The 24,699-nt window shown below is 40.6% G+C and overlaps 3 protein-coding genes and 2 non-coding genes across 6 annotated transcripts; all 5 read right to left on the bottom strand.

The window, feature by feature from the left end:
• Positions 1 to 2,288: 2,288 nt before the first annotated feature.
• Positions 2,289 to 6,285, bottom strand: rpl13 (ribosomal protein L13). The gene is made up of 6 exons (XM_047581588.1): positions 6,199 to 6,285; positions 5,631 to 5,748; positions 4,576 to 4,717; positions 3,439 to 3,612; positions 2,889 to 2,945; positions 2,289 to 2,492 (listed from the first exon to the last, which is right to left on the bottom strand). The coding sequence occupies exons 2-6, from the start codon at positions 5,732 to 5,734 to the stop codon at positions 2,334 to 2,336; spliced, it is 636 nt and encodes a 211-aa protein (XP_047437544.1). The 5' UTR covers positions 5,735 to 5,748; positions 6,199 to 6,285; the 3' UTR covers positions 2,289 to 2,333.
• LOC125006013 lies at positions 2,616 to 2,695 on the bottom strand. The gene has a single exon (XR_007112516.1). It is a non-coding gene; the product is annotated as a small nucleolar RNA MBII-202 (small nucleolar RNA).
• On the bottom strand, positions 3,726 to 3,804 carry LOC125006014. The gene has a single exon (XR_007112517.1). It is a non-coding gene; the product is annotated as a small nucleolar RNA MBII-202 (small nucleolar RNA).
• Positions 6,286 to 7,940: 1,655 nt separating the features above from the next.
• gcshb (glycine cleavage system protein H (aminomethyl carrier), b) lies at positions 7,941 to 11,533 on the bottom strand. Its single transcript, XM_047580659.1, has 5 exons — positions 11,339 to 11,533; positions 10,086 to 10,165; positions 8,755 to 8,818; positions 8,537 to 8,668; positions 7,941 to 8,387 (listed from the first exon to the last, which is right to left on the bottom strand). The coding sequence occupies exons 1-5, from the start codon at positions 11,487 to 11,489 to the stop codon at positions 8,290 to 8,292; spliced, it is 525 nt and encodes a 174-aa protein (XP_047436615.1). The 5' UTR covers positions 11,490 to 11,533; the 3' UTR covers positions 7,941 to 8,289.
• Positions 11,534 to 16,578: 5,045 nt separating this feature from the next.
• kars1 (lysyl-tRNA synthetase 1) lies at positions 16,579 to 23,874 on the bottom strand. Of its 2 annotated transcripts, XM_047581224.1 has the most exons (15): positions 23,755 to 23,839; positions 22,829 to 22,996; positions 22,443 to 22,587; positions 22,173 to 22,338; positions 22,005 to 22,098; positions 21,437 to 21,623; positions 20,280 to 20,405; positions 19,963 to 20,082; positions 19,655 to 19,817; positions 18,947 to 19,120; positions 18,694 to 18,779; positions 18,536 to 18,621; positions 18,336 to 18,462; positions 18,084 to 18,227; positions 16,579 to 17,272 (listed from the first exon to the last, which is right to left on the bottom strand). In XM_047581224.1, the coding sequence occupies exons 2-15, from the start codon at positions 22,966 to 22,968 to the stop codon at positions 17,201 to 17,203; spliced, it is 1,830 nt and encodes a 609-aa protein (XP_047437180.1). In that variant the 5' UTR covers positions 22,969 to 22,996; positions 23,755 to 23,839; the 3' UTR covers positions 16,579 to 17,200. The 2 variants fall into 2 exon arrangements, with proteins under 2 accessions (XP_047437180.1, XP_047437181.1); XM_047581225.1 differs by lacking the exon at positions 22,829 to 22,996 and having other exon boundaries at positions 23,755 to 23,874.
• Positions 23,875 to 24,699: the final 825 nt, after the last annotated feature.

The raw sequence follows: 24,699 nt of genomic DNA, 5'->3' as shown, positions 1-24,699 counted from the left end.
TCCCCGGGGTTGTGTTTCAGTGCACAGCACCATCCTCAGCCATCATTATATATGCCTTACTGACCTACAAATTGTGCAGTCCAAAAGGTCTCACTTAGCTTCCACAGTAGACACAATACACACAGTACATAACTGCAATAAAGCTGACACTGCAGGAGGATGCCCGGCCTCATTGATTGAATGCAGATAGAGGATGTTAATTGCAGCAAAGATGGAAGTGAGCACAGAGAAAAAAAAAATAAATAAAAAAATGATGAGCAAATGTGGAACTCGAAAGTAATATCAACAGTCATCCATAACATTGTGACCACTGTCAGGTGAAGTTAATAACTGATCGTCTTGTGACAAGGTTTACGCGTTAGAAGAAGGAAAAATGATGATGCTAGTTGGTAGCTCAAAAAATGACAGCTACTGGGGGGTATTAGCCCTGAGTAGAGTCAGATCAAGCAGGGTGCCCATGCTGACCCATGTCTATTACAAAGCCTCCATAATGGGCAGCAGAACAGGACCACAGGACCCTAGTCTCATCAGTCACATAGCAATAAGGTGCACTATGGGTAGAAGGCGACCCAGGAAAGGCAGTGTCGTGGCAGCCAGTGGGCAATGTTGTGCTGAGAGACCATTTGGATGTTGCCTTGACATAATCATTTGCAAAAGCTCTGTTGCACACCATGTACAATGTGCGCTGCCACAAAGCAAAAGTATTTCATGAATAGTTTGAGGAGCACAACAACAAGTTTGAGGTACTGACTTGTCTTCCAAATTCCCCAGATCTCAGTCCAATTAGAAACAAGCATGATCCACGGAGGCCTCACCTCACAACTTGCAGGACCTAAAGGATCTGCCTTCTGAGGCCTGGAATCCCTGCCTCCACAGGTCATGGCCCTTTGGTGGCAAAAAGGGAGACTGACACAGTGTTAGGCAGGCAGTGATAATTTCATGGATGATCGGAATGGATGAAGTGAAATTTTATGATACACTTCACAATCTTCTCCTCGGCCTCACTCAAATGAGAATACAAGGCTTTGGAGAGTAGATGTTTTACTGTTGGATGTGACTTGACAAAATGATTGTTACGTTCAGGGGTCATGTTTATTTGGTTTAAACACATCCAGGTCCTTTAGGAAAGCTGCTAATTAATAATTTCTCATCATCTACAGAGTCTTGTTACATCTGTTCGGGTTAATTGATTTTTTCACCAATACCCTACATTAAAGATAAGCATCGTTTTCAGTTCTAGTTTCAACCACATCAATCACTCCACGCCAAAATCAACTTGACTGTCCACTTACCTTCATTAACTGAATTATTTATGAACATTCAGACTGCTCAAGCACAGAAAGACACTCAAGGAGACACACACAAGGACACCCAGTCACTTTGGATCTTTCTTGGAATAGACATTTTCTGCTTTAGTAGAGTAATGCATGAGTCTCACGGTTTCTCTGCATCTGTGTTGGTTTTATTTCTTTCATTTTAAAGACACACCACAGTACACCCAACACGTGTACAGACCTCTGCTGGACAACCCCACACTAGTAGTCTGCTCTGAGTCATGTGCAAGAGCACGTTTATGTGTGAAAATTAAAATTCACCTTCTCTGCAGGAGCTGTCCTGCTCCCCCCCATCGCTGTCCACCTCAGAGATTATTACTGAACTCAACATGTAGTACCTGTACATACTGTGGAAAATGGAAAGCTATTTTAGTATTATGACAATCACTCAAATGCATCAACTGCTCTCTGTATAGCATTTTGCTGACCAGAGTTATAAAATACTACTCGTTTCCCTCTGCTAACTAGGTATTGTTGATCTCAGGACACTGACAATCATTTGCCAGTGTGACTGTCATGACAAATTTTTAAAAACAGTATGCCTGCTTGATTTTAAGGTCTTCATTAATGAGTTACCCGTTGTGCCTCTAGTGCCACCTACTGCTCTAAATACAAGCCTAATTCACACAGTGGATCTCACTTCAGACCAGGTCTGACAGTAGTCTGTATTTACTGCTACAACTGATTAGAAATCAGAATAACTTCCGCTAATTATGTACGCTACAAGACTGGTAACACACCAAGGTAACACTCAAAAAACTTAATTCTAGCTGTAATTTGTGGATAAATCTTCCAAACTATTATACAAAGGACTTGTTATTCGTACTTCTTTTAGATTTAGTATGACTCCATACATATACTAGGATAGGTTAGATGTGGAGCAGTTATTTCAGACCATGTAAACTACAACCTCTCCATCTAAACAAGTTCATAATCATGACAATTCTCACACTGTTCCTTTTAAACACTTTATTTTGCAAAGTTCCATAGTGACTATTTTCACTTCTTCTTTTCCACGTCCTGCTCAGCAGCCTCCTTGGCTCTCTTGGCGCGAATGCCGAAAAGACGGGCATTGGCACGGGCCATACGCAGGCTGGCGAAAGCCTTGAAGTTCTTCTCATCCTCAGAGATAACCCGGGCCTTCTCCTTCTTATGAACCTGAAGAGACAACAGTGAACTTGTTATTTTTCACCCCCTCGTGGCTGCCAAATTCCAACCAGTCTCATGTCAACCGATCAACATCCAATTTTGGGAGCAGTGGTTTTAAGCTTCCATCTTATTATTATAAAAGCAGCAGTCATCAGAAAAGGGGTTCAAATGTTTCATCAAAGAAATACAGAGATTCCGGAGATTTGTCATCACTTGACTGCTATGATGAAAAATGTTCAGACTGTTACATGTCAGTCTTTTTACCATCACTGACGCCATGATGGCCCAGGAAGAATGGCCAATAACTTTAAAACGACTTAACATGTTTACAACATAAAGGGTAAATATAAAAAACTCATCACATTTTATTAAATATTGTGGAGGCTTCCAGGAATTATAACTTACAGTTTTGATGGGCATGACTGGTCCAGAGAGCTGAGTGGCCATCTTCAGTTCCTCCTCCTGAAAAGGTGACAAATCATTTTCAACAATGTTTCATTTTTCATATAGACTTGTAAGGACTGAACTGGTTTAAAATAGTCTGAGTGAGTAGTCTTTGGTACTTAGTGCACACATTTTTACCCCAAACAAAAAAAAAAAGAACAAACAACTTGAATTTATCAGCACGAGTGGATTATTTAACCTCAAACTACACCAAGTCTTATAAAACGCAGACACAACTAATGTAATAACTCAATGAAAGAATGCAGTGAAATCATGGCTTCCTACTGAATGTCTATAGTACTTCCAAAAAACACTGTACTCTTATTTTGGCCAGGAATCATTGTTATATAAACTATAATTTATTGTGTGTGTTAATCAACTCGACATACAAATCAATGGAATGAACAAGACGCTTTTGTTTAATCCAAGAAAGGAAAATGTTTCAGTAAACAGTGTAATTTCTCTTAAATTACCATAATGCTCAATGTATAAACATGAAAGACAAACTTACCGTGCTGTCTCCCTTCTTAGGAGCAGAAGCCTTCCTGGGGAACAGGATGAGCTTGGAGCGGTACTCCTTCAGGCGCTGCACATTGGCCTGGAGAGATTCTGTGGATCTGTTGCGGCGACGAGGGTCAACTGCAATGCCGATGGTGCGGGCTGTCTTTTTGTGGATGCCAGCCGCCTGCAGAGAGGAGCATTAAGTTAAAGATTAAATCGTCTGATGTGACCAGCGGGGCCCTCCATAAGATTAATTACTGATGTCCCAATAGCGACGAAGGTGGGTTTTTCACTTTATATAACAAATAGCAGTCATCAGAAAAGGGGTTCAAAGCATTCATCAAGCAAATACAGAGATTCCGGAGATTTGTCATCATCTGACTGCTGCAAAGCAAAACACCCAAAAAGGATTTTACATTTCTGATCCTGTCTGCCAATGACATGATGCCCTTACGTGCACGATGTGCTATTTTCAAGTTACATGGAACAGAGAGCAACTTCAAACCCACCTGGGCCCATTTTTGATTTTGTTACTGTGCTTATGTATGTATACACACACAAGAGTAATATTAATAACACTACATATGCCCCAACCTCCACTGAATAAGCTCACTTAGAAAAAGTGGCTCAGGTTTGAGCCTACCTCTCATGAATAAAAACAAATAACAGGTCTACATGCTCTGGGGTGATGCACATCAACAATCATTTAGCCTTCCTCCCACTGCAGGAAAATACATGGGAGGAAAAGCAAGGTACACTTTGGCAAGAACATGAGGTCTTCCAGCAGCACTTTGTGTTCTACAGCTATTGAGTTTTCTGGCTCAGAGGGATACGTGATTCATCATAAAGGTTGACTTGCTCTGTCTTCCATCCACAGGTTATTGCCAACAGCACTTCAAATGTAGAAATAATAGTGACGGAAGCAGAGGTTTAGGTCATTCTAACAAATACATTTCTCCCAGAGCAAAATATTGACATATATCCATCTGTTGCAAATTCACCTACTGTATCTATGTGCATTTCAAGTGATGGAAAACTCAATCCCCTGAAACTACACTTCAAACACTTTTTTTTATAGGGCGCAAGAGATCTCAAATCAACTATTCCACCCTAAAGAATGTGAGCACAGGAAATTATGACACATTACCTTGAGTTCCTCCAGGGTGAAGCCACGTCCGGCACGAACTTTGGTGTGGTACCTGACAGTGGGACACCTGACTTGTGGCCTCAATGGTCCGGCAACAGGACGAGGAGCAATGCGGCGGGCCTTGACCTGGCGAGCCTTTCGCCTGAGGAAAGATGACTTTGAGTTAGCATAACCTCAGACTTTTGACAGTCCACAGAATACAAAATGCTCCTTAACTATACTACTGTTGTGTGCACGTCCATTTCCACCTCAAGAAGAAACACTTAAAATTAAAAAAAAAAGAAAAAAAAAAAAAAAAAAGGAAAAACACTTTAAGGCAGCGTTTCCAAGATCCAATGTGATGGGTGTTTTAAATGTTTCATACATCACAGCATTTTCTGCTCTCATGTTCACAAACTACAGGATTCTGCTATATAAATGTGTCAAGCCAATACATTAGACATGTTGGTCCGGTGGTGGAAAAAGGATAAAAGCTACATATGACACACTGCACCCACACTGCATATTAATCCTAAACCTGACTTTAATAATCATGCTGTTGCCCTCAATATTACAATACAGGTAAATTTAGACAGATCTAAGCATCATTAGGACCAAAATCAAACACCTCATTGACATTACAGGAGACCATAAACACGTAGGTAACTGCATAATCAACAGAAGTTAGTGACCTTAAAAAAACTACAAATGAACCCTACTTTCAGAAAACTGTAGACCATCTAAAAGCCAGTGGCATCAGGTTTGACCGTTTACTACTAACTCATGTTTGAACTCCACTGCCTCCACATTAGTTGGCAATTAACATCTATGCAGACAGAATCATCAAGTTGGCAACTTATAAATGTAAAAAGTGTCATTGTAATGAACGTCTCAAAGGCAGTAGATCTTTCCAATACACATTTCGCCAAAAAAGACTTTTTATTTGCATCTCTTACTCCCTCCATTGGTGCCTCGAGGTAAACTCCTAACCGAGTTGTTAGTCCGAGTAATTCATAAAGCGGTGCTTGACGGGGTTAGCTCCAGTTAGCATCTGTCCCTGGGACACCAATTCTCACCTGCGTAGTTTCCTGGCTGGCTGGTTGAACCAGGTGCGCACTCTTTTCTGCCAGTCTTTGTGGAAGTGAGGGTTCAGGATCATTCCATTCCGGCTGGGGGCCATGGCTGCCTACTTCCCTGGAAAACAGCGTGGCACACAGACATGAGGAGGCTGTCATGCCGGCTTACTATCAGTCCGCAAGGCGCTATGTCTGAGATGCTAGGCTAGCATGTTGACTTTGAAATAAAGGCGTTTTTAATACCGTTTACTCCATGCTTTAATAACGTGCCTTTACCAGTCGACACTCATATTTTATCGCCATTTTCTTATTTTAAGGGTCACTGTTAAAAAATAGAGCAACAAAAAGTAGACCCGACGCGGCAATGCTAGCAATCACTAAACCGGGCACTGCCACTAAAACACAAGATACCAAGTCATTCAGTGAAGAAACTTATAACAATAATCATATGATTTTAAAGAAGATCGCCCACTCTATTTCAGGTCGTAAATGAAATTGACAAACATCAACAATATACCAAGGATTAAAACAGATTATTTTGAAATCTTTGGAGGATAATTTCGCATACCTACGAGGGAGGAAAATGGCCGAAAGGAAAAAGGAAGTTGCAAAGCGGGGGGTTGTGGGATATGTAACAACCAGCCAATGGTCGAACAGATAGGAAGTCAAAGAGTATACAGGGAGCATTGCTTTCACAAAAACACGTAAATTTAACGACAAAATGGAACAGAAATATCTCAATTTCCTCTCCGTAGAAGAACGAGTTATTTCTATAAATACCATAGTAGTGTATACACAAATACACGTTGAATTATTAAAACATATGTAATGAACACGGATGGAAATCGGTCATTTAAGCAAAACAGGAAGTAACCGTACTAAATGTTTTGTGTTTAAAGTGATCTTTGTGTGGACACAGAGCGCGCACAGAGCCGCGCATTTTTTACATTATTTATAGTAAATCATAAGAATGAATGAAACTATCATCAAATGCTTTACACATAGTTAAAAGTAAGTGTAAAGCTGTAAATATTTAATGACGTTATTTAAAAAAGAAAAAAGAAAAGAAAAGAAAAGAAAAGAAAATCCATGATGGTCGTGATAGTTCTTGAATGGTGCCCATGACTGTAACCTGGGCCAGTCGTGGTTAAACCAGCATGTACCTGGATTTGCTTGCTATGTACACACAACACTGTTTAAGTAATCTCATAAAAATGAATGTACTACAGGGTTTCATTCTGACAATACCAGTTGTAAGAAACAGTGAGTGTTGGGCCTTTTAATATGTCGAAAAAGTAAATAAATTAGTCTCCTATGAGTGGGCAGAATGGTCCACAATGACAGTTGCAAAGTACATACCCAAGAGATGAAGTACCAGCCCCATTAGCCCTGCCTGAACTTGCCTGCTTCCCTGAGAGTTGGTTCCTACTTCAGCAACTAAGGAACAGGATAGTCAGAATGATAATATTCATTGTGTGTAAGTGTAAGTGTAATCGTGTAGGTGAAGTACTTGTTAGAACTTGATTGTAAAATAATGTAACCTAACTTGAACTGGTGCATGATCTGAAATAAACTTACAGGAGTTCTTGAGTTTGGGAAAAACAGGACCTTTCCGCGGGGGGAACACAGAGAAACGCAATGCAAATTTAGTTATAGTTATAGTTATAGTTACAGTTTGGCACATTTGTAGGTCTCAAAAAAAGGACATGGTCGGGAAAAAGACGATGTCTGGTCACTTAGGAACAAAGTGACCCCGCACTGTTTCATAGTGGTTGTTAAACATCAGCACAAACTATGAAACACATCATTTTAATAAGGACATCACGCAGAGAGGTCAAGTTTAAAGGATAGGAAAAATGCTGTTTTTTAATGGGAAGTCATAATGCTTTTAAAGAGGAATGGGTTAAGATATTTGAATATAAAATACATTTAAATAATGATTTATATGCTAATTATTTGCAGTAACTGATTAACAGCCTGTTTTAGTCTAGTATATTAATTAAAGTTTTTATTCTTCATTATCTGTCTGAGAGTGCAGAGCTTTGTCAAGTCACTGATTTTAAAACCACTTCTGCATTAATCATTGATCAGCTAGCTTTAGCAATCTCAGTCTATCTTCACCTGAGGGCAAAAGTCAAGGTGTGTGGAACTATAAGCAAAAAGAAGCAGCATGCTCTGCAACATGAAGTGAACACATCTGTCTCAAACACATCAAATGTTTGTTTTATAAGAGGTAAATGTGGTGCCACAAACGCCATCAAAAAGGAATCAAATTTGAACTGTAAAATAAACAATGATAGATACAGCATATCAACTCAAACTTAAAGATCGCATTTTATTAAATCAATCTGACAGCACTTTATAGCATTTCACCACATCTGTGCACATTTAAAAATGAAGCAAAACACCGGGAATAAGACCCAATAATACTGACAGATCTTGAGGTTAAGAGCCCTTCAGATTTTCTAGCGACTAAACAAATCCTAACCGTCCAAGAGGAAGCTGTTAGAGAGTATTTGAAATTATTTTGATAGCACATTTCCAGTATCAAAATAAATACCACAGATGAAGAAAAGTGTCACACAAGATGTTAGTAACCCTGCCTATAAGTCTTTGATCATAATTACATTACAGTCAGCATCACAGTCGGTTTCACTGTTTATTCTTCAAGTGACTTGATAAATTTATCATACGCAGCTTGGTCCATGAGGCCATCCAGTTCTTCTGGTTTTTCAATGGTCATCTTGATTAGCCACCCTGAAAGATAAGAGTTTGTATGTTACTGGATATAGGAACAAGCTGTAATATTTTTCTGGTTTCACAACTTGTCATCTAACCCAAAAAACGTCTGCATTCCTGAACATTACTTTGGACAATTGTGACAGCAGTGAGTGCGAGACGCTTACCCTCTGCATAGCATTTTTTATTCACAAGGCCGGGATTTTCTGCCAGCTCTGTGTTGATTTCGGTCACTTCTCCCGTCAGCGGTGAGTATAGCTCACTGGCAGCCTTTACACTTTCCAAGGCACCAAACTCCTCTGCAACATGCAAATGCACACACATGAGAGATACTTCTGTTAGAATCACTTACTTACTAAGTGTCCAACGTATTGCAGGATCTTACCCATTTGTTCAAGGCTTTGGCCAACTTCAGGGAGTCCACAGTATACCACGTCACCTAATGCTTCCTAAAATGACACAACACACTGTTTACATAACGACACAAAAAAAGAAATGTTGTAATAATACTTAAGGTCAAGAAACTGCATGATAAGAATAATGTATTAGTCTTTTCCAGTCTCTACTGCTCATTCAGTCTTTGAAGTGTTAAAAAAGTGTCTCTGTAGTCCTTTGCAAAAGGAAATTTAAAATCCAGAAAATAGTTTTATGAGAGTGTATTTAGGAGGCCTTACATTATAGTACTCTACCGGGCATATGTGGCAGGAGGACAGCGTGACTGACTCTAAATAAATTGTCTATGTTCAATGTTCATGGTAATGGAAAAAATATATTGTCATGTGTTTTTTAATCACGTTAGTTTTGAACTTTACCATATGATTTGATGAACTGATATAAAAAGAGGGTAATGTTTCTTATGGTTTAAACATTGTCACTGCCGCAGTACGGATCTTTTAATGAGGCCACAGCCACAGGGAAATGTTACTTGCATAGTACGCCACTCATTCATAACGTAGCCATCAATATTTTCAAAACAGAAATGTAAACTCAACAAAGTGAAAAGTGGCTATAACACAATTCGGGGTTGTTCCTTGATTATATTTGTAGTCATAGGTCACCTTGTTGTTTGTGATCCGAAATCTATTTTGCATTTTTCAAAAAGCCTTGTACTGTGGAACATTTAGACATGAAGAATTATAAGACCAAACACCAGTTAGTGTCAAGGAGTTGCTTCAGCTCATACAGTCATACTCAGTCTCATTCAGTGGTAACACATGGATTAACCTGCCACCCTTTTAATCAGATCAAGTACAGTACAGTAAATTGCTAAACTGTTGCCACAGTTAATGAGTATTTTCTGAAGTGGTGATACAAATGCTGTGACATTGGTATTACAGCCAGGCAATAATTGACCACGTTAATCTTTTTCCCTGCAGTGTCCTTTTAGAATCAGACGTCTGACCAATGAGCAGCAGAGATAAAAAAATCATCTGAACGTTCAAATTCAGTGGCTGCACAAATACGTGTAGTTAAGCAAGAGTCTGCTCATGAAATTTTCTGCATGCCTAAGCGGAGTACCACTGATCAATTATGTCAAACAATAGCCATAAAACAGTAAATGAGCTGATTGTAGTGGAGCTGCTGAGGGCAAAGTGCAGCACTGAACTGGGACACTACAGACATTAGCATATCACTATATTTAGATTGCTGTCAGCGAAGCTCTGAAACAAGTCATAAATTCATTGATTAGTGAAAAAGACAGCCCCAATAACGTACCTGAGCATAACTGCTGATGCCGACAGTGCCAATCTTGCCCTCCACTCGCACCCACTCATGCTTATCTGTGAACTTTAGGGCTACCAAGAAAAGACAGAGCAGGTAATCAGTTTAACAAAAAAAAAAGAAAAAGAAAACAACAACACAAAAATATGAATCAGTGTTAACTGTGGGGCTGTGATGGATCTTTTGAGCCACACATACCACATTCTTGGTGTGGAGGGAAAACATGTGTACAGCCCAGAACAACAACTGTACTATGGACCAGGGCAGAAAGGTGGCCTTTTACTTGGGCAACGTGATATGTTGTCAGTCCACTTAGAGCTTTTCTGTCACTATATGTATGGATTCTGGCCACTATCGGTTTGACAGTTCTAACTAAAACAAAAAAATCAATTCACATTTATTGAGTCAAATCTAAAATGACAAAAAAAAAAAAAAAAAACAAGAATAAAAGCCCCTTTGATCCCAAGGCCATGCTGACATCTTTCCAGTTCGTGAGGGAGGAACAGTAATGCCTCAACAATTCCCAGTGCTGGCATCAGATCATGCAGAAAAATACAGGTTTGAACCAGATTGTGAACTGTGCAAGATGCTGATGCATGACCAGTGTGCAGCAGAGTCTAAGGGCTGAATGCTGTCGCTGTAAAAGCCTGCACATTTTTTTCTATGGAGTGAGAACCTTAAAACGACAGATTATTATTATTATTATTATTATTATTATTATTATTATTATTTTAACGTTTTGACATTTCACGATGTCACGATGAAATATCGGGGATTGAGAGTAACTGAAAACGCGAGAAAATTAAGTTCAAATTTCAGACCACGTGTGCACATGACAGTCATTATTCTACAGTTATTTATGGCACACGGTCATCATCATGTGTGACTGCTGCTTAATGAGCTGCTTCTCGGTGCACAAGACATACAGTATGCAATTAGTAGATTTATGGAGCTTGTGCTCTGACTGTCCTCCACTGGCACAGTGAGGACATTGAGCCCTGTCGTATTCTTTAGCCCACCAGTGGCAGCGACTATCTGCACTAAAGTTTCGGCGCGTACAGCTCCTCCAACTCAAAAACAAACTTCCCTCCCTGTCGCATTCCTCTGCTCCGCTGCGTAAAAGTGACACAAAGTACAGGAGGTGTTTTCTTTCCGCCCACTAGCGTCTGACAGGAATGTGTGACCAGCCCGCATGTTAGTAATGGTACATTGACTAATATGCAGACTGATTTTTTCCCCCCTTTTACCTGTGGACAGGGCCGAGGTGGTGCTCAGAGTCCGAGGAGAGCCGCTCCTCCACAGCAGCCGAGTCGCAGAGAGCTGCGCTGCTGACGAGAGCTGAGGCAGTCTGGACGAAAAGTTTGCAGAGAGGCACCGCAGCGCTGTCCTCATCGCCATCTTCACTCACTGTGGCCCTACTGTGTTTAATCGAGTGCACATACACTTGACCGCGGGAGCGCGCACCATCCCACTGGTTGCGGGTGTCTGTGGGAGGAGGAGAGGGGAGGGGAGGAGGAGGTGACTCATTTTTTTTTGTTCTTTTTCTTTCTTTTCTTTTCCTTTTTTTAATGTTTTGAACAAATTAACAAATTAGCTATACAGGAAGAAAGGTTGGCGTGTTCTATTTGATATAGTCAGTGATGTAACGTGTCTAGCCCTGGACGCCGAGTGTGGTTCAGCCTGAAGAAGATGGGGATAAAACAGGTTCACAACATCAGCTGGACTAGAGAAAGATGGAAACGTAGAAGCAGATGCAAGTGGTCAAGTGGTGGCTTTATTTGCTTTGGCAATGATCGGATGCACAAATGCGCAAGAAAAAAATCAGTATCTTGTTATAACAAAAAGAAATCATGCTATAGCGTGATAACTTAGAATGTTATACTATACTTATACTACCATCTTAATTATTGGTCTTTATGTGCACCCGACTAAGAGACAGTGCGCAGGGACCGTCGACAAAGTGCAACGCAGGAAAGAAAGATTCAATAACGTATCTATATATTCATTGTAATTTTAAACGTGTGAGTTGAGTCTGGTGATACAACCTTGACTGTGGATGGAGTTATTGATCACTACTGGTATTCAAAATGGGTGATTATTAGTGACAGGCAGTGTTTTTTTTTTATAAACTTATAATGTTATACCATACTTAAAGTCCAGGTGTGAACACACCACCCAGGACACATGCGTGATCTGATCTCTGACCACAGGTTTGGTGCTCTGGGACACATTCGACCTCATTCTGTAGCGTGGACACACAATGAGTTCTGGGACACGATAATGACCACTGAGTTCTTTAGCCGACAGTTCTGTGGTACTTTTACTTTACGTGAGTACTTAAATTGTTTAGCCACTCTCTTCTTCAAGCATTGTCCTACGTTTTACGTCTCTGCGTTTATCGGACAGATGTAGTTACAAGCTATTTTACACAACTGATAATCATGGCAGTTGCAATGAATTCTGGGCTATTTATGTTTAATATTATGTTTCGTGGAAAAACTGATGAACAACTAACCTACTCTTGGAATACACAAAATCTAAATCGCTTCCAGGTAGCAAAATTCTGAATTGTCTTTTTACTTTATTTAACCTTTCCTCGCATTTAGGCTATTCAAATGTCCCAGCAATAACAAAAATTTACAAGGCCACATTTGAAACATGATAAAGTAACTGACCCTCGCCTGATGCTCGTAGTTACTTATGATCATAAATGATTTTACTCTCTGCCTGCTGGAGTTCGCTGGTTCGTGCTCACTTAATTCACGTCCAACTGTGAACCAAGTATTTTTAAGAAGGGCCCAAATGGGGTATACAAATTATTAAAATAAAAATAATGTGTGGCTTTGTTTTAGCTTCGATTCAGTTCTATGAATATATATTAGTTAAGATTATAATAATGTGATGAAGATACAGAGCAAGGGTTTCTGTCTGATGACATTGTGGGGAGGGGTTCGCCCACACCTGATTTTATTTTGATACACCTGTGCTCAGGTGTACGGAGGACGCAATAATAATAATAATAATAATAATAATAATAATAATAATAAAATCCAGTGATTGTTGCCAGGAGGATAGTCGGGAGAGAGACTCCACTTGCCAAAAGTTTGAGGCTGTGGCACTGGATCGCAGCTAACAGGGCTGCCGGCCGCGAAGGCAGTCGGAGAAGGGGACAGAGTTACTTTCTGAGTGTGGAGGGGAGGTCAGATGCGTCCTTCAGATAGAGAGGGACCAGGTGTAGCAGTTGCGTGCCAGCTTTCGCACTAGGAACGATGAGTTCCCACAGTCTCCTCTATGGATCTCCCCACCGTCGCCGCACGCTTCCTGAGTGCGTAAGGCTCCACACACTTACAACCCCACACATAGGGGAGGGGGGTCGCTGCCACGCCGGCCGAGATAAGTGAATCCACTTTATTTCCATGTTCAACGTTTTTCTGTTGTGTCTTCCGTTGTCATTGTTTTTATTTTTGAGGGATTGGCTTAATATAGGGCAACACATCTTTCCCCCAAATCAGTGCCTTCTTCACTTTTAGACCCCCCTCCCTTCGAGAAGCTTGTCTTTTGGTAACGTCTCCCTATAGACGTCTCCCTCTGGTCCCTCTGTGTCCCCCTAGTGGTGTGGAGTTTTCTTGACGCTATTACGGTCGTAGTGGGCCTTGTTGCGTGCAGTAATTGTAGTAACTGAACATTGTGGTTTTATAGGTTTGTAGTGTAGGTTTGTGTGCGTTTTTAAAAAGATGCAGTGAGTCCCTTAACAGTGTTTTCACCCAGCTTGTGGCTCTTAGTAATTAGTGCCAGGGCTACAGGGGGTCCTTTAGGGGGCCCTAATGATTCATTCCAACAGTGAGCTTTCTTTTTATTGGGGTAATTTGTCATTTTAAAGTTGATGCATTCCCATGAAACGCTATTTGACATTCCTATTCAAGTGAGTGTGTTTTTGTTTCCTTCTCGGTCGTCTGACCCCAGACCAGACTGGTTTAACAAAGGTGGTGGCAGCTTTACAATTAATTAGCATCCCCAAATAACAGTGGGAGAACACATTATTACAATAATTTCATCATACATGCTACTGCGGGCTGTGTGTGGGCCCTTATGGGCTGTGGGCCCTTAGAATTATCATCACCTTTCCGCCCCCTTATCGACGCTGCTGATAATCGAGTAACATCTAGCATTTTCTATATAGCAGCTTTTCCACCACTGACTTTTTATTTCATTTTATTTATTTATTTATTTATTTATTTATTTTTGTAGCTCTGAGATATGCTTCTAATAAGATGTTCTTACTGGAAGCTCGTCTCATCTTCTACTACCGCTTATCCTAACTAGGGCTGTTGGAGCCTATCACAGCAGTCATCAGGCGAGGGGTGGGGTACCCCCAGGGAAGGTCGCCGGTCTATCACAGAGACGGACAAGCACTCACACCTAGGGTCAGTTAGAATCACCAGTCAAACCTAAGCATGTCTTTGGAGGTGGGAGGAAACCAGATTACTCTTACTGGTTATTCAGAATGAGAGGGTGTCTGTGACACTGATCTCCTTCCATTGTTTGGTAAATGGAGCTGGAGGGTGAATGAATAGTTTAGCAGATTGTATCTTGTTTCTGTCGTGTGCTTAGTTGTCTCCAGGGTACGCAGTAAATACATTCAAGACCCTGACCACAGTGACTCTTTATTCAGACCCCGACTCTAAAAGCACTAAATAAAAGACTGATAAAATGAATCTGTGTTAGTCTTCATCTTATTTGACTTTAGAGCACTGCACCAGAACTGAGCATTGACAAAGGCGGAGCCATAAACCCTCTCAGATATTATTTTCCTGGTCTCTGTACAGTCACTCTCAGCTTCTGGTGGGTGATTTGCTCATCAAACCGCTGCTGAGGTCCAGTGCACTTAAGGGCTCCACTAATGGACATCTGAGCCATCAACTGCTGCTGATGCTCAGTCTGTGCCAGCACTGTGACTTTGGAGACTCTGATTACACCACAGGTGTTTTGTTGAATAAAAGCTACCTTCTTCCCACTGACATCACCTGAAAAACTAATGTGCTTCCTCATACCTGCTTAAGGGCATTTGGTATATTCATCCAGGAGCTGATGGCAAGAGGCAGCACTATTATACTTAATCTTTCAATGTGTACTCAAGACTATCCTAACTACATACAGGACAGAGTTTGGAGGAAGTTGGGAAGGAGGTGGTTGAGCAGCATGCACATTATATCGGACAGTTAAGGTTACCTGTAAGGATGTAAAAGATAACTCCCATCATTTTCTCAAGGTTATGTAACATCTTAAAGCTGGCAGCCAGTGCTATATCTGATCAAATCCGTTCTGGTGAAAGAATGCACCAGTATCAGTGTCCTGATTGAAGAGAGTAATATGACGATCACAGTCTTCACTGTAATTCGGGTTGATGTCAGGACTTTGGTGCAGGCCATTCAAGTTCGTTCACACCAAACTCCCTCATCCATGTCTTTGTGTACCTTGCTTTGTGCACTGGTGGAACAGGAAGGGGTCATCCCCAAACTGTTCCCACAAAGTTGGGAGCATGGCATTGTCCAAAATCTCTTGGTATGCTGAAGCATTGAGAGTTCTATTCACTGGAATTAAGGGGCCAAAGCCAGCTCCTGAAAAACAACCCCACACCATAATCCCCCCTCCAACAAACTTCACATTTGGCCCAATGCAGGGAGACAAGAGCAGATCGGTCAATCAGATTGCCAGATGAAGAAGCGTGATTAGTGATTGGAATGTCTCCACTGCTCTAGAGGCCAGCGGTGGCGTGCTTTACACTACTGCATCAGATGCTCTGGTTGGTGATGTATGGTTTGGATGCAGCTCACCAGTGACCCCCAATCACCTTGTGCCCCTGCATCCACTGACCCTGCTCTGTCGTTTTATGTGACCTGACACTTGGTGGCTGAGTTACTGTCGTTCTCAAATGCTTTCACTTTGTTATAAAACCACTGACAGTTGGCTGCGGAATCATTTTTATCACTAATAAATATTTTGAATGGAAAACAGCAACCAATAGTCATTTATGTAGGTCTTTTCTTGCATCAGTTACAGAAAATGTTTCTTAGGTCAGTGCATGCATGACCAACATACTACTCCCTCTCCTAGCGAGAGTAATAAATGATTATTAATGTCCTTAACAGACATAACTGACCACATAATCTTAAATTCATGCAGACATTTGTTAAGATATAATTTATCATCCTCACCATCATCAGGATGCTCATTTATGCTGCTCTCATATTTCTAGTTACACCTGGTTGATGTCACATTTGGATATATGACTGACAACCCTAACCATATACATATACATTAAGCACCGAACAAAAGGCCTGCTTTCATTCAAAATCAAATACCCAAAGCCAAAAATATCAAACGACAAAAGACAATTGTTAAGTGTGGTAAAATGTGTTTTAATGACTTATTTTCTTTTCATGAAAATCAGAGATTTTCAGAGCACAAACCACACAGGAAAGGAAAGTAGCTTCATATGCACTTTATTCAGGCATACCATCATTAAACTTCTTGGCAGATCAATATTGTATTAGTGGAGTCCACTGTGAAAAATCTTAGATGAGAAAAGCAAGCAGAAATTCAAGCAGACTTGGTAAAAACAGATGAATACACTGAGAACCCTTCAAGTATTAGTGGAACTGGAGTTTTCTGAATATATGGTGTGAATCCCAACGATGGTAGACAAAATCAGATACCACCTAAAGTAGCTCAAAGTATATTCAGAAGTATCTCTTCCAAGTCTGCATACAACAGCAGATGAAATGGCTTCCTGATCAAATAACATCCATTCACTGTTTGGATGACGAAGAGGATTAAAATGCCTCCCTACAGCTGAACGAGGAGAACACAGCAAATATAACAGAAAAAGTGTAAGAAATACAAAAGATAAAGAAAAAAATTTATCATTGTTTCTCAGTCAATCATGAAACTGAGCAAAGATGACTTCCCTTACCAACCATGATGATCAAACACCTGACTCACTTACATTGATAAAACACAAATCCTGAATCTCCACCTGTTCACACAGTGAGGTAAAGGCTCGTACTTCATGGTGACTGCTCCAGAGGGAGAGGTCAGAGAACATGTCACTACACGGAGGTGCCCTCTGAGGGCGTTGTCTTATTGTCATCAGGCTTCATCGCTGGGAACAGCAACACCTCCTGCAGAAGAACAAAATTGTCAACTGTAAGAAAATGTTTCTCTGATGTAAAGAGCAGGCTTATGAGCACTCTAGTCCAGTAGGTGGCAGTAATGGACCTGTGAGGCAGTTTGCCAACAACCTAATCCAAACCTAATCCAAACTAGGGTTGGGCATCAAGAACCGGTTCCAACTGGTTCAATTCATGAATATCATTAACCTTCATTCTTATCAATTGTTTTTGTGTCTTTAGGTCAAAGCACGTCATCCACATCACGTGACGACAAGGAAGATGCGACGGTGGAGGGTGTGCCCTCACTTCACCAGAAGGGACTGTGACAGTGCAACATGCAATTTAAGCAGGACCGTAATTTCAAGCAAGAGCAGCAACATTTTAAACGGAAGATTTACAGGAGTAATTGATCAGGCATAATTGATAATGGCATCGGTATCAATAAAATTTTATCAATGCCCATCCCTAATTCAAACAAACCAAAGAACAAAACAAAACTTTGTGTAACTTGTAACCGTACAGGGACAAAAAAACAGAAACAGGATAAATGAGTGTGAATAAGAAAGTAGTTAGTCAACATTAGTGTCTATTCTAAAGCAAAACTTAAGCTTTCGGTTTTGCTACTGTAAACACCTGCCAATGACTCGTGAAAGTAAATATCTAACATGTATGATAACAGCTGTGGTGGCCCTAATGAGTGGTTCAACAGGTTTAAGAATTTAAAACCCTGATAAACCGGGGCTGAACCTCTGCAATGACTTCGGATTTAATAAAGCATCGTATTTTGGTCACGTATGAGGACTTCTTTAGATTCCTTTACCTTGATGTTGTTGGAGTCAGTGAGGAACATGGCGAGACGATCGATGCCCATTCCCCATCCAGCAGTTGGTGGTAGACCATATTCCAGGGCTGTGCAGAAGGTCTCATCGATGAACATGGCTTCATCATCTCCCTCGGCTTTGGCCTGAAAAAGACGCGCCTCAAATGTTAGGTTTCATTCACATATATATGCTGAAAAGTTTAATTCAAACTGTAGATAATGGGACACAAGTTATTTTGACTTCATACACACCTTGGCCTGCTGCTCAAAGAGCTCTCTTTGTCTAATCGGATCATTCAACTCAGTGTAGGCATTGCAGATTTCCTTCTTCATCACAAAGAGCTCGAAACGCTCCGTGAGGCCTTTTTCTGATCGGTGCCTGTAACGGTTGAGGAAGTGTTAGCACTAACCTGAAAATTGTATTTTGAAATAAATATGAAGGCGTTCCTCACCATTTAGCTAAGGGGCTCATGATTTGAGGATGATCACAGATGAATGTTGGGTTGATACACGTGACCTCTAGGAAATCTCCGACCAGCTGCAAAAGGAAGAAAACTCGTTAGTACAGGAAGGAAAAAATATTAATTATATGTACTTCAAGAACAGAGACCTTGTCAAGGAGGCGGGCAGTGGTCCTAGGTGGAGGACATTCAACTCCTCTCTGGGCACACAGGTCGTCAAAGAATTTACGTGTCTCTGAAGACAAAATCAAGAAAGACAGAACAATTCAAAGGACTGAGACATAAATACTTATGCATGTTGCTTAATGAAATCCAAATGACCGATTAACTGCCAAAAAAAGGAAAATTGTTGAGGGAGCACACAGACTTTTTCTCACATGAATCCATCCCTACGTTTCTTACCATTGCTGTCGTAGCTGTCAGTAGGTGGGAATTTGACGCCCATGATTTTCTCCAGGTCGTGTGTCATGCTCACTCTTTTGAATGGTGGGGTGAAGTCAATCTCATGGGCCTGCCCCTCGGGGCCATCAGGGTGATAGGTCACCTTGTATCCTCCAGTAATGTGCTTCACCATTCCTGCAGCAAAAAGGGACCGGCTAAGTCTGGGAGAGCAATTAACTTATTTATTTACTGTATACCTTTGACGTGTCTGACAAAGTTCAGACCATTTTAAAATCTACTGTTGTGATAGCCTATCTTATTTATCTTGTTTAGACACTGATATCGCTATCATATACTGTTTACTTGTGTCTATATTATAGTTACTCTGTATCTATATATTATAGTAACTATGGGTAACAATCCGGGACCTAAGTGCATAATTTTGTTTCATCTCAGGCTCCTTAAGGTTGTGAATGACAAATAACAATCCTTGAATCATCTGATATAACACCACATCATAAAAAAAAAAAAAAAAAAAAAAAAAAAAAAAAAAAAAAAAATTGGACTTCAATGTTATTTACTTCTCCTGTCAGTGGTCATTAAGTTGTGGCTGATCAGTGCTAACCACCTCTCAGATGTGCCACTGGCAACAAAAAAGGTTACATTTTAATCCCTGACAGGTAAAGTAAACTATTTTAAACCTGGATTCAAAAGCTGACCCTCACTTACCTGAGAGCAGTTTCTCTGTGATTTCCATCAGGTCATAGTAATCAGCATACGCCATATAAAATTCACAGGTGGTGAATTCTGGATTATGAGTGAGATCAATGCCTTCATTTCTGAACTGACGGCCAACCTCATACACTCTGTCCAGTCCACCGACCACAAGCATCTGAACGAGAGATATAAAGGAGAGCACATGTATTTTGATGTTTGAGGAAAGTACAACAAGTGTGTTTCTATTAAACCATGGACAACAAAAAATGTACCAAAATATTCCTTACTTGTTATAAAAAAAAAAAAAAAAAGCATATTACCTTGTGGTAAAGCTCAGGAGCAATTCTCATGTACAGGTTCATGTCCAGGTCATTGTGGTACGTAACAAATGGACGGGCCACTGCTCCCCCAGGAATAATGTTCATCATCGGTGTCTCGATCTAAAAACAACAAACCTTGTACTGACTAATTTCAGCCGCCTCAAATGGTACATACATGTAGAATAAATATCAGAAACATGGTTCAAGACTAAATCCAACATGTTTCACTCAAGCTAAAGATTTCAGACTTTTAATTTTATTGTTGTATGGTGTAGAAAACTTCAATGTTTCAATTCACAATAAACAGCTCTTCCTACCTCCAAAAATCCCATCTGGTCCAGAAAGCTGCGGAGGTATGTGATGATTTTGGAGCGGGTTATGAACTTCTGTCTCACATAGTCATTGAGAATCAGATCCAAGTAACGCTGGCGGTAGCGTGTTTCCTTTGAGAGAAAGAATTCAGAGTGTAAAGAAAATGCTGAATATTGCAAGTAACAACAAGCTATTTGTCTCCTTCCATGACCACAGGGTATTGGAGCAAAATCACAGTAATAGTAAGATAAGTTTAACACAGTAAAGGTGTGAGGCCCTTGTGAACCTGCAGCTAAGGTGTCAAACTCAATCAGAGATGTGGCCAAATTGGAGACCTGACTTCTAATCAGAGGCCAACCAGAATGGATGTTTATTTTAAATAAGACACAATTTGTCTTTTCAGATGTATTATCAGAAATCATTCCTACAGACATGAGAATTTAACGTTTTCAAGTCATAATCAACAATGACACTAAAACTTAGTTCACTGATTAAACAAGTAATGAGAACAGATAAAAGACACATTTGTGTTCGATCTATTAGAAGATTTCCAGTGACTTATTTCAAGTGTTTTTCTCACAAATTCAACAGATTTGAAGAGCACATGAAGGGGGACAAAGGGGATGAAAATCTCACCTTTTGAGCTTTTTCTGGATTTAGCTCAGAAAGGTTGATAACACACGAGATTAAGAGTCCACGGTTTGGTTTCCCAATGTTATCTGTATGCTGTATGAATTCGCTGTGATGGACAAATTGAATTGACACTGGAATAAAATGGGACTAGTGGCACGCATCATGCTAATGTCGTGTTAAACATGTTGCTGTTGACGGACACTTTCAGTGTGTCTGTATCTTAGTGTGTGTGTGTGTGTGTGTGTGTGTATTATGTTAACTGACTGGTGTTTAGCTGTAGTACTGTTGTGATATTATGTCTGCTGCCATCTACCAGAATGATGAAGATAAAACGAGGATGGACATTTCAGCAAAACAATGATCCCAAACACAGAGCCAAGGAAATTGTCAAATGGCTTCAGAGAAAGAAAATAAAGCTGCTAGAATGGCCCAGTCACTCTAGGACTGGTTCATTTGCAGTGTATAGGTGTATAAATAAATGTGGTGAGAAAACACCTGAACTCAGTTTCCAACTCGCAGTGGACATTACCTTGTCTTTGAGCCCAAAGTGGAGGTGGGGCAACATGTGCAAACATGGTGACAGGAGAGTCATCTCAATGGGAATGATGCTCAACTCCCCTTTTTTTGTCTTCCCCGGGTTACCACGGACACCAATCAGATCGCCTCGCCGCAGTTTGTTGTTGATGGCCACAAAGGCCTCCTCAGACTTGTAGTTCCTGACAAAGTTGGAGAAGATACACAACTCAAACCACTGCACACTTAAGTGTCCACATGAAGAGAATAGTTACAGGTGCATTTATACAGCATGACCTCGAACAATGGAAAAGGATAATGGTCTAAATCTGTCTGATTCACAGATCAATTGTAACTGCTAGAGTGGTTGCAAGTGGTCAATTAACTTCCACAGTAATCTTGCAAGATTTTGCTGTAATAAGCGCTAATAATAGCAAGGTCATCAAACTGAATGTTTCCTCCACAACACATACTATAATTTAAATACATAATGCTCCTCGAGAGCTCAACCCATGCCACCGTGAACAAGTCTGCTTCTGTTTTTTTATATAATGAGACAAATCAAAATACTTTTAGTACTGTACCTTGAATTCGCCATAGCTTGCAACTTGACACCTTCCCCTCGCAAATCATAGAAAATCAGCTTGGCACCAGAGGCCCTCTTAGCATGGACGCGGCCTGCCAAACGTATATAAAGGTTACCGTATGTTGTTGGATTACGTACAGAGCAAATTGTGAACGATTCCTGTTACCTGACACGTTCACAACAACATCTGTCAGCTGGTCTCCTGGCTGGAGATGATTGTATTTCTGGATGAAGTCTGTGAGCGACAAGTCTACATGATACTTGTGCGGGTATGGGTCCTCTGCTGTACCCTTCAGGTCCTGGATGGCTTGAGTGCGGATCTTGAAGTATTGCTATATTACAGGGAGGAAAAAAAAGATTGTTAATACAAACAAGAACAACACTCATTAAATGATTAACAACTAAGATGCAATGAATATGCAAAAAAAAAACTTACACTTGGGTCAAGCGTCTCCTCATCCAATGCACAGGCATTTTGCCCTGCCTCGTCATTAGATTCTTTCTTCTGCTCCACCTGCTCTTTCACCTTAGCTTCCTTCTCAGCCGCCTTTTTCTCTGCTTTCATTCGCCTCTTCAGCTCACTGATAAGGGGGACCAAAAATTTGTCATAGGTCATAATCTGATTCAACTCCAAGTCAAATCAAATGGACTGAACATACTTTTTACTCCTTCCTGGAATCTGAAGTTTAAAATAAGAAACACAGGCACGGGACAATCTACGAGGCACAACAAATAATCATGCAGAAAGAGGAAGGAGGACGACATTTACTCTAGTGACAAAAGGTTGGTTGTTTTTCTCATTGGAATGGAAAAGCCACCAACCTTTTGTCACCTCTCCAGCGGTTCCCGCAAATTTGAGCTGGGCCTGAAGCTGTGCATGGGGACGCATATTTTAACCACTGTCCCCTGACCCCAAAGGATTGGCACAGCTGGTGCCTGGCTGCCCTGACCAGGCACAGCATGCTGAACTACCACAGTCAGCAGACAGACCTGAGGGAAATATACAAAGACAGTGTGCAGCACATAAATCAGAGGCTGGTTCTGACCCCCAGGCCAAACACTGTTGTGGAAATACACCATTTCTGGTGGTTAACACTGTCGACAGAGACTGCGCCTACTCAATGATGCCACAAAGTAAATGGACGCACGTCTGTTTCACCTTTGGTTCATACCTGGTTGTTAAGACTGTCCACAGAGACTACATATAATCAGTGAGGCAACAAAGATAACGGGCACACTTATGTTTCACTTTTGGTTGTGGAGGTTTGATCGTTTCTCTTGCGAGAAAAGAAAATTAGGACGAGTGAAAACAAGCCTAATTTCTAAAACCTTAATGCACATAAAATATACAGTGACACGTCCTGCCACTAAAATGTTAACACCAGCATTTACGTAAAATGTTTGACACAAAACTAGAAAACCTTAGGATTACATGAGAAATGTGCGGAAGACATTTCTTTGACAGCATTTCCGATTTTGTAGTTTTACCGAGAAGCAAAAGGACATTATGTGAGTGGGTTCAGACCACACTTAGGACTACAACTCCCACAGACGGCATCCTGGTTTGTGTAGGCTTGCAGCGTGCCTCCGTATGGGACCTTCACTATGCTTTCATTATCGAACCTAATGATTTTTACAGACACACTGAAACGGTCGTAACCGCCGAAAGAGGCTAATCTTTGTAGAAAAGACAACTGTGTAACCAGAAGAGAATAAAGAAATGTGATGGAGGACATGAATAAGCTCACTTTTTGCTGAGTTTCTCTCCGTCCACCGCTGTCACGTCGGCCATGTTCTTGAAGCTGTGTGCTCGGAAAGATCAACGGATGTGCGCGCACCACAAAAACGCGAGAACTGGTGCGTTTGGGTCCTGTCGGAAACAACAGGGAGGACGACCAGAACACTTCACTGACGCTGCTCAGTAGGAAAGTTGAACTCTTTTACTTGATACAATGAATTAGACGACTGGCCGATTGAATGACATTTGAATCACTGGGTATTTTTAAGTAGTCGTACTGCTAAACCGCAGCTTAATGTCTCAATTAACTTGAATATTTGCTCAGATCTAACAACATGTAATAATAAAACACACAAATACTTAATAATTTAATATGCAAAACCTAGAGTCTAGATCAAATTTCAAAATCACATTTGAAATGTGTTTCTGGTTATTTGATTTAAACAAAAAATAAATGTTGGGATGTCAGAAATAGCAGTCACCCCTCTAGGTTGTAGCTATATGAGAATGGCAGCTGATAAGGGAGATGATGTTCTGATGCAGCGGTTTGCACAAATGTCATAATATACTTCCAACTCTCTGGGTATTATTGGTCCATAAGGAAAAGAAACTGATACACATCAGATCCTCAATCTATGCTTTATTGTCTAAAATTTGCTGATTATGAAGATGTAAATTTGTAAAGTATGTGTAGTCTACTACACTGAAATCTCAAGTACTGAGAAAAAACACCATCTATGGTATGGCTCATATTCATACATCAACCAGGCATAAGATTATGACCACCTTCCTAATATTGTGTAGGTTTTTTTTTAATTTTATTTTTTGTATCCCAAACTGATCAAGCTAGTGAATTTGGAGGCCAGGTCAAGACCTTGTGCTGTTCTTCATGTTTTGTGAGTTGTTCCTAAACTGTTTGTGTGTGTGTGTCTGTGTCACGCTGCATACTGCTGGG

This window comes from Mugil cephalus, chromosome 3 (assembly GCF_022458985.1).
Source record: "Mugil cephalus isolate CIBA_MC_2020 chromosome 3, CIBA_Mcephalus_1.1, whole genome shotgun sequence".
NCBI classification, from domain to species: domain Eukaryota; kingdom Metazoa; phylum Chordata; class Actinopteri; order Mugiliformes; family Mugilidae; genus Mugil; species Mugil cephalus.
Note: the sequence above shows the minus strand (reverse complement) of the source record. Positions and strands in the feature narration are given on the sequence as shown.